Consider the following 13,305-nt stretch of genomic DNA (forward strand, 5'->3'; position numbering starts at 1 on the left):
CATATGATATATTTTGGTTTTAGGTTCTTTTTTCCAATATGTATTTTAATAATTAAAGTTTAAATTTTCTCCAAATTTTATTTATAATTTTCTGATATTGTGTGCGTAGGGCGAAGACGCTCTGCAATATGCGTTATGACATGTTTTTTGGATATCATCATCGTCGTCAATGTTGTTGAAATATAAAAACATTATGGTGTTTATAGTATTGTGATTTTGATAATTTTAGTGGTATTTATTTTAATTTTTATAATTATGCTTGTGCAGTTATAATTATTATAATGGTCTTATTTTTTATACAGTATTTTAAATTGTATAATATTTAGTAGGAAAATTTGTAAATACAATGCTGCAATTTAGCTTTGGCTGCCATTGATTGTAAACAATGAATAAAAGAATTCACCACCACACCCACTGTTGTAATTATTGTCACTGTCATTATCATCATCCGCACCATCATCATTATTACAACAATCGAACTAAGAACAAAAATGCGGTATAACTACCAATTTTATTACATTATTAAACAATACCAGTATTCAAATTCATAGTCTTTGTTATCTGTGTACTTTATAATATCCCTATTGCAAATTCATTTATTTAATTAGTGGTTTTCCGAGTATAATAGGCCTATCGATAAAACAATAAAATTCATGTTAAGGTTATCCAAACTTATGCCTGTTTTACATCTTAAATCTTTTCTCATAGGCTTATAAGAAGTCCGAGTCACACCAAGGTCACTGACAGCCATAACCATCTGCGATTAAAACAATCACATATTTTGAAATATTAAAGTACAATGCTTAGGTTACACATACATGTTACAATACTTAAAAATGTTATAAAAATCCATATTTTTAAAAATACGTCAACATGATATTGTTGCAAAGATAAAAGTTAGTACTTAAACACACAATTTAACCTCTGTCTCTTATACACATCTAGATGTGTATAAGAGACAGATATACTACTATGTACTACTATATACATTGTTTACATTTTTTTAATCAGTGGGATTTTTAGAGTTGTTTTAACATAAATAAAGAATCTACCCAAAATTTCGCTTTTTCTACATAAGACAACAGTCTATAAGCCTTACCGTAACAGACTTCCCACAAAAACCCCAACCATAATTCTCAAGCTAAACCTAATACCCAGAACTATAGCTTATACTCAACAGCGCTGTAAAGATGTTACAGGGAAGTTGAGTTATTTCAAAAGGAAAGATTTGTATATTCTTTTTCTTGTCATGGTCCTTGGCTGCCATAATTTAAAAATTAGCCGAAAAACGATGAAGTGAGAAATAACGAAATCACAGAGCTCACAGTTTTTGTTGAAATTAATCGAGACGCTGCTGTTTTTCCTGTTGCTTTGTGTTCTGTTACCTAAGGATCATACTAACGTGTTCTGTGGCACCTACAGACCATGTAAATGGAAAAAATGATAAAAAAAACTAACTAGGTTAAAATAGCTCAGTTGTGTAAACTGTGGACCAGGGCGGTAGCCACGGGTGCGGTTGGTCAGGTTTAAACCTGACCCCTTTTTTTGACATGACTACTATTAATTTATTAGGATTTGAATAGGAAAAAAAGGCTAAATTCCATCTGTATGTTTATTCTCAACTTACTCCTTCTTGACTACTCTGGAACCAAAAGTCTACTTTGGGATGAACGGTTAATGATAGTTTACATTTATTTTCTTCTCTTTTACTGTACTTGTTCACGCAGAATATCACCTGGGCTTTTCTCTTAGCTGAACAAACTATCAATTTAGTGACTCTAATTATTAATTTTTCCTACTGTTACGAACTTGCGGAGAGCGCCGTCAGCGTCTGTTTATGTCGAGTAATCTGTATGTTGCTAAATTTGGATCGCCATTGGAGCAGGGAAGTAACATGGAACGCCATTGGTGCCACAATTGATTATTTTCAATATTTTTGATTGATTGAAACAATGTAGTGACTTGTAGTGTGAGCGGATGAAAAGGATCTGTAATGTGATGCGTTGTCTCATGCTTTTCACGTCTGCTGTAGTGTTCATCTGCAGAGTGACTTAGACATTATCCAGGTCAAATTCTCCATAAGTGGGATGGCATCAACTACATTTTTACCCATAAGGGGATTGGGCTGTGGAGACGGGCTTCCACGTAACATTAGACGTAACACCAGTCGCATGCTATTTCTTAGGCGTTGACCAGTTAAGTTTTACTACTTGACCTATATTATATTTCACTAACATATGATATATTTTGGTTTTAGGTTCTTTTTTCCAATATGTATTTTAATAATTAAAGTTTAAATTTTCTCCAAATTTTATTTATAATTTTCTGATATTGTGTGCGTAGGGCGAAGACGCTCTGCAATATGCGTTATGACATGTTTTTTGGATATCATCATCGTCGTCAATGTTGTTGAAATATAAAAACATTATGGTGTTTATAGTATTGTGATTTTGATAATTTTAGTGGTATTTATTTTAATTTTTATAATTATGCTTGTGCAGTTATAATTATTATAATGGTCTTATTTTTTATACAGTATTTTAAATTGTATAATATTTAGTAGGAAAATTTGTAAATACAATGCTGCAATTTAGCTTTGGCTGCCATTGATTGTAAACAATGAATAAAAGAATTCACCACCACACCCACTGTTGTAATTATTGTCACTGTCATTATCATCATCCGCACCATCATCATTATTACAACAATCGAACTAAGAACAAAAATGCGGTATAACTACCAATTTTATTACATTATTAAACAATACCAGTATTCAAATTCATAGTCTTTGTTATCTGTGTACTTTATAATATCCCTATTGCAAATTCATTTATTTAATTAGTGGTTTTCCGAGTATAATAGGCCTATCGATAAAACAATAAAATTCATGTTAAGGTTATCCAAACTTATGCCTGTTTTACATCTTAAATCTTTTCTCATAGGCTTATAAGAAGTCCGAGTCACACCAAGGTCACTGACAGCCATAACCATCTGCGATTAAAACAATCACATATTTTGAAATATTAAAGTACAATGCTTAGGTTACACATACATGTTACAATACTTAAAAATGTTATAAAAATCCATATTTTTAAAAATACGTCAACATGATATTGTTGCAAAGATAAAAGTTAGTACTTAAACACACAATTTAACCTCCACCACAGTTAAAAATTACATACATATTGATAATTCATGTGATGAAACACTCACTCATTTTGTCTTTCACATTACAGACTCTTGCAAAAAAAAAAAAATACAAGATTTTAAACATTTTATTCATTACTAATTTTATTCATTAATTTACCATTCTTGTTAACTATCTAATTTACTATTCTTTCTCTTTTCCTTCAGTTTTTTCTTTTCGTCTTTTAATTCTATCTCTTCACTGGGTTTTTCTTTCGTTATCACTTTTCTCCCGTGCCGCTTCTCAGGACTTTTCCTGGAAATCAAACCTGCGAGAAACCCAACTTTCTTGCCAACTTGGGAAGGTGGAATGTATTCTGCGTCAGCTGCCAAACTTGAAGAAGAGGACATAGAGGGCGGCTCATACTCAACCCCATGTTTTGCACTGTTTGATCTTTTAACAGCTTTATGGTTTTTGTCATCCTGGTTCGACATTTTCCGCTTTTTGCGCATGAAATTTAGCGAGCGGAAAAGTCTGCTGTTACGACGCTTATCCTTATCATCTTCAATATGTAGTTCTTGTTCACTTATGCTTTGTTTCTTTGACCCTTTTCGTGCTTTTTTTGACTGTTTTCGTGTAGCTTCATTTGATTCGGAAAGTTCGGGTGATGCTTCCCCAGTTGTGGCAATCTCTGATGGATCAGTTGTGGTTTTGACAACCGATATCGGTGTATCCTTTTCTGATTCATTTCTATTATCATCTGAAAAAATTCAAATAAAATGTATTAATATGAAGTAAACACTTTGCATGCAAATTTCATTTCGAAAACCACTGACTAAACTGTTAGAATTTCAAAAACTACCAGGACACTGTTAACATTATTGGATCCATAAAAAAAACATTTAATCTTTTACTTATTGATACTAATTTAATTCATTCACACTATTACAGCACAACAGATACACAGCCAGAGAGTCATAAAAAGCCATAAAAACTCTTTTTGTTAATCCTACAAAAGATTTTTATTCCGGAACACTGGCTCTAGTTGGCACCTTCGTTTCAGACCCCAATTCTGTCAGATCCCCTGTCAGAAATTTTCTGGAACTACTACTTGCAAGTGTAGCCTTTAAAAGCAGCTAGTGGTTCAAGAGGTGTGATGAAGCTACACAAATTTTGGCTTTTGGGCAGATAGCTGATAAAAAGAATCTTAAGACCAAACCATCAATATTAATCCCAAAATAATGTGAATGTTACGTTACTGAAACACAATTTGAAAATCGGCACAAAATATTGAAATTTTCATAAAAAATACTACCATTTAACATTTCCATAACATTATATAACTATAATAGCAAAACATTTGCAAACCAACATTAACATCAAAATATGAAATATTAAAAGGTTAGAAAACAACTAAATAATTACTGTAAACAATATCACCTTATTCCACAAAATAAAAAAAAATAACGTGAATAACAAAAATTTAAGCACAATAACTATGATGACGATAATAGCAAAAAAAAAAACAAAAAACAAAAAACAACAAAAACAGCACCAGAACCACCAACATATAATAATAATCAAAAACATCATCATTACAATCATAACACTTGTATTTTTTTTGTACTTATTTACATAACATATCTGTAAATTGTTAGCAAGTTAGCTGCAGTACACCAAAACCTATTTTTTGCCATTTTGAAATAAAACTCAGAATAAAAATGTTGTAACATCAATTAACAAATGTAGGATAGTGTTGGACTTGCAACAGAACAGACAGAACAGACAGATAGATATCATTTCTTGTCAATTGAATGCAGTTTTTTTTCTGTGGTGTTGCCTATGTGCAATGGTTGTTGTGTTCCTAATCTGATTAATTTTTAAATTTTGTAATAATTCAAAACTGGAAATAATTAAAATTTTATAAATTTATATTTTTATATTTATCATATTTTAAAGTTATCAATGACATTTTTTAATTGAGTTTAGTAATTTTTTAATGTGATGAAAACATGTGACATGCCTAAATATGGTCATGATGACATCACATCATGACATACTGTATGGCAATACAAGTTTTTTTGTCAAGAAAATTTGGGTGTGGGTAAAACTTAAGTGATGATCAAGGGCTTATTGCTATAAGCGGACTTTAGAATGTCTTAACTCTTAACCGGCTATAATCATTGTGTCACTACTGGTCTATGGTTATATAGACCATTGCTATACCGTGGTCTAACCAGTTAGCCACCTTAAATTTTAAGGCCTACGCAGAGGAAGCCTAAAAATGGTCTTCAATCATTTTTAACATGGCGTTACTGGTAGTAGACATAGGCATAGATCGTTGCAAAGACCAAGAATCAAAAGAAGAATATTCCGCAAGTGTCCCAGTGTTTGTTTATTTAACTTCATTTTGATACATGTGCATTTGTTGAGCAAGCATGAAGTACATGTAAAAGCACTCTAAACGTTATCTTACCAGGGAGTGCTTGTTTGAATACTCAAAGCAGTCTAAGCGAAGATGGTTTTTATAGCAATGGTCTTTAGCGGAGTGACTTTAGTAAGACCCTCTAAGTGATAAAGCCGGCTTTATTCGAGGAGTTAAGACTACCAGTTAAGACAGTTTTATAGCAATCCGCCCCAGTAATCACATTTTGATGGAAAAGATGGGTTAAGCTTATCTACATGTTAGTCACTGTGCTTCAGTGCAAAGGTACATTCAAACACAGAGGTTGACATTTAACTACATGTCAGTCTCTGTGCTTGTTTTTATACCTGCACATTATAGAAATCTCAAAGAGTCTCTGTGCATACAGACTCACAGACTCACATATATAATTGAGTTTAAAATATATAATTACAATTTAATTATTAAATCTTTAGACCTGAAAAAAATAAAAATATATATATATAAAATTAGGAGGTAGAGGTAAAATTATTAAAACACAATCATTTGTGGTGAAGACAAGCCAAAACCAGTAACTCCTCAGATATTATGTTTTGGAGATAATGGCAAAAACATTTTGGACCACAAAAATGTTAAAAATCTGGTTTATTGCAAACTAAAGTTTATATAATACATCATGCTATTTTGTTATTTTTCTCATTTCTGATGATAAAACACAAAAAACTCTTCTTAAACAGCTGTATATTTAAACTCTTGTAACTTCATAACAAAATGTTGGATTTAAATGATTCTTTTACAATTTTATAACATTAATTTCTGCTAAACCCTGTATTAATAACTAAAAAATGGATTTTTGCGAGGAGTGACTGGTTTTTGGCTTGTCTTTGCCAAATTAAAGAGTTCAGTTCAAACCAAAAACCATCCTAATCATGCTACCACAGATAATACATTAGGATAATGATATGGTCTTGGATGTCCATGTAACTCCTTGCTAGGTATTTTTTCTTCAAATTTGCAAGTTCGGAAAAACTGTTTCCACACAGTTTTCCAATTTAAATATTTATGCATCGTTAACATTCTTGGAATTCATGGCACAAAAATATTAACATAGAATGGGTTTAATACTTGACAAAGGTTGTCTCAGATAATGTACCTCAATAAGCATATCCACTACACTTACCTGCAAAGTGAATTTTCTTTGAAGAGTCCCTTTTGATTTTAGGCTGTTCTGTAGTCATCTGAACCCAAGGATCAAAATGTGTTCCCTCCTCTTTTCCAATATCACTAAGTTCACTTTCACCAGAGCTCCTATTTATCTGTACCACAGACGTACTGTTTGGTTTTGAAGAGGTAAAACGTTGTTCCAATTCAAGGTTCAACCTTTTCATATTGTCTTTTGCGGTAGGTTGTATATTCGTGGGACGGACTTTCTGAGTTTTTTCTGGTGTTTTTGGAAACACCTCAATTACAGTGTTTGCAGATGCTGAGGATGCCGATGATTCAGGTCTTGCATTTTGATCGTCGTCAGATTTCCTACGTTCACTTTCTACTTGTCCTTGAGACGTTTTAATATCATTAGCGTTAGGATCATGGAAGCCATTAGTGTTCATACTTTCAGACTCAAGAATAATGTGGTCAATTGTAGATAAATTTTCTTTTTCTGGCTGCATAGGTTTTTCAACTGATTCATCTTTGACTATCTGAGATGAGTTGAATTCAATTTCTATTTGTTCTGGATCAACTGTACTTATTGATAGCAATTTTTCTTCTGGCTGGGCAGTTTTTTCAACGGGTTCATCTTTGACTAATTGAGATGAGTTTATTTCAGTTTCTATTTTTTGTGAATCAGCCATAGTTATTGCTTGATTGGTTGTGTCTTCAGGGTCTGAGTGATCAAATCCATTTATTACTGCTTGCCCATTTGCTATTTCATTTATCTCATTGGGTGGATTTAATTCCAACACACTTTGCTTTGGTTCAACTTTGCTAACCACTGTTTCAACTTCTAATTTCTGCTGCTTTGGTTCAACACTTTCTGTTGCTGTGTTTCCATTTGGTATTTCTTCCATCGTTGTAGGTAAAGTTATATCTACCCAATCTTCACTTGGTTCAATGTTTCCTTTGAATGACATTACTCTAGGGGAAGTGGGTGATTTCACCCTCAATGAAGGCCTTTTCTTCAGTAGTGTTTTGTCAGTAAGGCTTAGCCTTTTTAACTGGAAACCCTGAGAAATTTAAACAAGTGTGTTGTTAAGATATTTTGGGAGTTTTTAGTTCACATCCTATATCATTTTGGTGTATGCCTATTGATGCATGAGTGTGCACAAATAAATATTTACCATTCAAACAGTTATGGAACCAAATTTACATTGAGTAATGTTAAATCTGTTAATAAAACTGTCAATGTTATAAATATGTTATACCTATAGACATTTTGAGACTTCTTAAGTTCACCTTTTTTTTTGCTTATTCATGCAACATAAGAATACACTGGAAGAGGTGAAAACAAAACCTTAAACTGTCCCTAATATGTTAAAAAAATAATGAAACCAAACTTAACTTATAATATATAGCATTGTTAAATATGGAAGTAAAATAATTAGTATTCTTAAATGAAAACCCTGAGAAACTATCAATCAAATGCAATGCAATGAATGCATAAAATATCAGAAAATAATTGGAATTTTTAAAGGTCACATCCAATCTTTTGATTCATGAATAATAATTGACATTCAAAAATCAAATCTATAGAACCAAAATAAACAGTACAATAGCACAAGTCTGGAAACCCAGAGATATCCAAACGAATGTGTGGTTATGAATAAATCAAATAGCACATGAACTTTGGAATTCCTCAAGTTAACATTATGCTGTATCTTGTTAAAAAATGTGTTCCGAATTTATGATCAATATATACAATAATGAAACTGACTGTATAAAAATGGAACCCGAAATGAAAGAATTATTCAATTTAACTGGAACTTTGGAGAAAAATTTTATCTTTTAAATATGTTTTAGCGGATTATGCGTTTGGATTTATTGAGCTGCCATTTAATGCTCATGGTTGATTCATGCATACAGAAAAATGCATCAGAACAAGCACCTAAATAAAATCTTCATCTTTCCCTAATTTTAGATTCAAAATGTAAAACAATATGAAACCAAATTTGACTGTATAATACTAATGTTAATCCTCAAACTATAATAATAAATATTTTTAACAGGAAATCCTGAGAAAATCAAACAAAAGTGTTGTATGTTTTCTTGACAATCAAATTTAAACAAAACTTGGCAGTATATAATGTCAAAACTTGAACTGTAAGAATTGTATATTTATTTAAAAACCCTGAGAAATTAAAACAAAATATGGTAATAAAATCTTAATTTGTCAGTTATTTAGTTTTTTTGTACATACATACAGAATAATTATGGAACCAGATTTCACTGTAATAGCAATGTTAATTCAATATTGTTAATGAACCTAACTTTAGACTGTAACAAATCTTGCATAATAAATTTGACTCTTCCAAATGTCTGCCAAAGATATGCTGATTAAATAGCCTTAATAATGAGCTTCACAAATTGGCAAAAAGTACCAAATTAAAGAACCAAAATGTCAATCCATGAGATTGGACAAGGGGCTCTCACCTGGGACAATGCACAACACACAGCAAAAGACCTTGACAAACGGAAGGACGTTGATGCCGCCTTATGTCCCATCAGGGACAAAGAGGATAAGTAAGTAAGTATACGTTCATATCAAAGTCACTTTTATTTCTCTTTTTTTCCCTTTACATTAATAATTCAAATGTAATGAGGGAGAGCAGTTTTTAGAAAGTAAACTTTATGAAAAGCTACTAAAAGTCAAATAAATGAAAATGTGTAAAAATGATGAAAAAAAAATAAGAAATTGATACACAATTGAAAAAGCAATTACAAGGTAAAAAAATAAAATCAGCACGAAAAGTTGATACAATGAAACTTTAGATTCAATCTGTATCATATAACAATATGTTTTCACCTGACTACTCATCAGTATTATTCTATGAGTTATACAGACTTACATAAAGTAGTACCTGGTGTTTGGTGATTAGCTACAATCTGTGATAAGTCATGTTTATATAGGTACTGTAATTTGTATTATAGTTGGAGGTGATAAAGTGGAATATAGATGGCAAAAACATATTTGAATTAAATATCAAATGATTATATATATTGTTCTTATCTTATCACCTAATAAAACATGATATAATTCAACACATAAATATTAGGTAGTTAACTTTCTATTTAGAAATTAAATATGATATGTTTAATAATTTCTTTTCTCTTTCTTCATTTTTTTTTTTGAATATTTAAGCCAATAGACAGATCTTCAGAACAATTTGTTTTTATTCCGCAAGAATTTGTCTCAACTGGAAACCCTGAGAAAACAAATTATGTTATTAAGTATTTGTAAAATATTAAAATCCTAATTTTATGGTTTATTCATGTATGCATAAGAATACATCAAACATGCTAATATAAATCCTTAATTTCTCTCCAGTGTACATTAAATCTTTAAAACAATTATGGAACCAAAGTTAACTGTACAGCATTATTGGCAAATATGGAAATAAGGCAGGCACACATTGCATCGTAAGATGGTCAATGTAAGCCCAGTGGCAGAACCAGGTATTTTGAAATAGAGGGGGGCCAAGGGAGGTCTAGACACCACAGTCCCACCATGATTGGTGCTGAAGTAAGAAAATTTATGATTACGGCACCTCTAGTTGGCAGGAAACGGCACCGTTTAAAAAAAAATAATTTCTAACAATTTTAGCGGGGTGGGGAGGCCTGACTAAGCGCCCTTTGAATTCACCATTGGTGCTTAGCTTTAGTTTTTTTTTTACCTGGAAACCCTGAGAAATTCATCAGTATTTTGTTATATATATGTTTGTAGGATGTTTTCATATTTCTTGAGTAATTCTACAATATTTCTGGTTCATTACTTAATACATAGAAATAACTATTGTTAATATTTAAGACGTTGGCTGCCAGCGACGAGTATACTCGCCAACGTGGTGTTGCTGAGGGCGTCAAAATTGGGGTAACATTCTAGCGTTTATAACTTCCTTATTATACATTGTAGAACCACAGACTCAATGGCTGGTAGTATGGGGAAGATACACCTAGATGATAACGTACAAATGACGCATGTATGTTTGTTGTATTATGTTGCCACTTGAGCGGTACAAGTGGGATGCCCTTTGAACATATACCAACCCATGTGTAAAGCGGACGAGATATCTCGCACAGTAAAAAGTTCTATCACAGTGCCATCGACTAGTATACTCGCCCCCTAATATTTTCCCGCCAATTTATTAGACACATCATTTTGATGATATATGACTACATAAAATTTCAAAAAAGTATGTTTGTACATGTAAACTTGTTTTGGCACCCGGGAAGGAACCTTGAAAAAAGGTCTGGCAGTCAACGAGTTAGGAGTTTTTATTAATTTAAGTCAAGTATTCCTTCTGTATATTTATTTTTCAATGTATATATGAAGATTAATTTTACCTTACGGATATCTGCCAACAAATTATCGACAATGTTCCCATCTTCTTCTTGAGCAATTGGGATTTTGCCAACTTTTCTCCCTCCACCTTCTTTTAATTGTCTTTGTTTTTCCTCCTGTCTTCGCTTTTGTTTCTCTTCAAGCTTTCGCCTTTTTTCATTTTCCTATAAAATATTTATGTAGAGATCAAAAAGTTACAAACAAGTAAATGTTACATGTTGCACAATTTATCCACTTGGCTTTTATTGCTTTAAAGTGCTAACACCACCCTTTGGATATTGTAAGTTCTTACAGAATGACAACCATTCATAAACATTCTGATTGGTCAGTTTTTAAGTTTGAGTGACATTCTGAAAAGGTCAATTATGTACATAACTATTATGTTAATATATTTAAAAGCAAAATAGTTAAAATTGTGTAAGTGTATTTTAGTTTATTTCAGTTTTGAAGTTTATAATATATATTTATATATGTTTTAGTTGAACCTGTTAGTGGCGGTTTTCATCGCTGTTGGTTTTATACTGAATAAAATAAATAAAATAAAATGTTGTGTTTAGGGCATGCCCATAACAAATGAACGTAGGGTAGCCATGACCACAGTACACCACGATTAACTTTAAAACTTCCTAGTACCACCATTATTCACAACAAACTTTTACTTTTTACTGTCCACTGAAAATATTTAAAAATATTCTGAAGGACCAAGCAAAAAAATTAAATAACAAAAAAAAAATCACAAATGGAAAAAGAAGTACATTGTAAATGACTACCTGTTGGCATTGTTTTACTCGTTCAGCAAATATTTTTACGACTCCCAAGAAGTCCTGCAGTTTGAATTTGGACGGATCTTCCATAAAGAACTCGCAAAGCTCTGCACTCTGCTTTTCAATTTGTTTGATGTCTTGCTTTAGCATGTCAACCTCCTTTTCTGATTTCTAAAGGTAATTACGAAACAAATGACAAAGATAATATTACATTTTCTGTCAAGTGATTCTCCTACCCCTAGCACAAAAAAACCATGTACTAAGACATTCAAAAAATGCCAGCGCTAGAAATTTTGTAAGGAGGCGTCCGATACCACCGAAAAGGACAAGCATTTACTTCAGCCCCACCATGATTAGCAAATGATTAGACCATCTAGATGTGTATAAGCCTAATCATTTATCCTCACCGGATACAGTGAGCTACTGTCAGAAAAGCCACTCTTCTTAACAATGCTAGATTGAATAGGTGGTGTTTCTATTAACAAACTTTTTCAAAAAAGTCTTCTAGATGGTCAGAAATGGCACTCTCAGATTCAAGTTTGAATATATTTTGTTTTTGTTTATGTTGAATTTGCTGCTAGCATATCCAATAAATTACCTTTGTAAAGGCCTTGAATTGTTCCTTGATGTCTTTTGAAGCTTTTGAAATCTGTTTGTCTAGTTTCTCAAGGCTTTTACCCAATTGGTTTACTTCAGACTTCAGTGAATCAATTGACAGTCTAATTAATAAGAAAATTAAAAACATATAACAACTTAAAACATTTTGTGGAAAAACTTGGGAACAGTTTATGAGATTAACTGATTTGATTTTCAAAATATTAAATAACTAGGAGGAAAAAGGTGGAAAAGGGGTGATTAAACACTTTTCCATTTCTATACTCTTTGTATTAACAAGACAAAAAATATTCTATAGTACCTTTGTAAAATTTTAGTTCCAGATAATATTTGGATTATGTACGCAGTAAGTTTAAATAAAGTAAGATATTTGCGCATATGCCATCAGCCTAAATCATGGATAAGTTCTATGGAAAATTTTAGCCATACACCCAGCACGCACTAAGGAACATTTAACGGATGATGTTCGCATTGGGGACTTAACGTCGTGGGAAAACGGCTTAGTGATTTATCGTGGATAATGTTTGCATGATGAAACTTATTGTGCGGCTTGGCCAAATTATTACTACTGAGGTTATGTTATGCAAACTATTTGCACTAAATTATATTCTCTCAAGGTACAAGGTCATTCTTAAAATGGCTTCGGTATAATATAATGATAATATTGTACCCTATCCCCACCCCTCAAGTTCAGTGGAACGTCTAAGACTCCTTGGGGACCAAAAAAGTATCTCCTTAGGGATGTCCCCTGAATGAAGTTGGCCATAGTATTCAGATATACTTTTCTTCATTTTGTGGCCAACGAAGTGTTTCCTTAATAGTTGGGGTACTCTTAATA

General features: G+C 32.0%; 1 protein-coding gene across 5 annotated transcripts in view; it reads right to left on the reverse strand.

The window, feature by feature from the left end:
- Nucleotides 1–492: 492 nt before the first annotated feature.
- LOC117106219 (inverted formin-2-like) overlaps nucleotides 493–13,305 on the reverse strand; it is a 59,870-nt gene continuing 47,057 nt past the window's right edge. For 3 of the 5 annotated variants that reach the window (XR_004445019.1, XR_004445020.1, XR_004445018.1), the window contains 6 exons: nucleotides 12,451–12,571; nucleotides 11,859–12,023; nucleotides 11,091–11,252; nucleotides 6,712–7,756; nucleotides 3,157–3,887; nucleotides 493–922 (listed from right to left, as the gene is read on the reverse strand). Coding sequence is in view for 2 of the 5 variants with exons in the window: in XM_033247568.1 (XP_033103459.1) it covers nucleotides 3,316–3,887; nucleotides 6,712–7,756; nucleotides 11,091–11,252; nucleotides 11,859–12,023; nucleotides 12,451–12,571 (2,065 nt within the window). In the remaining 3 variants the exon portion in view is untranslated. Of the gene's footprint in view, nucleotides 923–2,726; nucleotides 3,888–5,985; nucleotides 6,010–6,711; nucleotides 7,757–11,090; nucleotides 11,253–11,858; nucleotides 12,024–12,450; nucleotides 12,572–13,305 lie in introns of those variants that run through there. The other 2 variants (XM_033247569.1, XM_033247568.1) reach the window with 2 other exon arrangements.

This window comes from Anneissia japonica, unplaced genomic scaffold, assembly GCF_011630105.1.
Source record: "Anneissia japonica isolate Jap-2015-1 unplaced genomic scaffold, ASM1163010v1 scaffold827_len218306_cov157, whole genome shotgun sequence".
NCBI lineage: Eukaryota > Metazoa > Echinodermata > Crinoidea > Comatulida > Comatulidae > Anneissia > Anneissia japonica.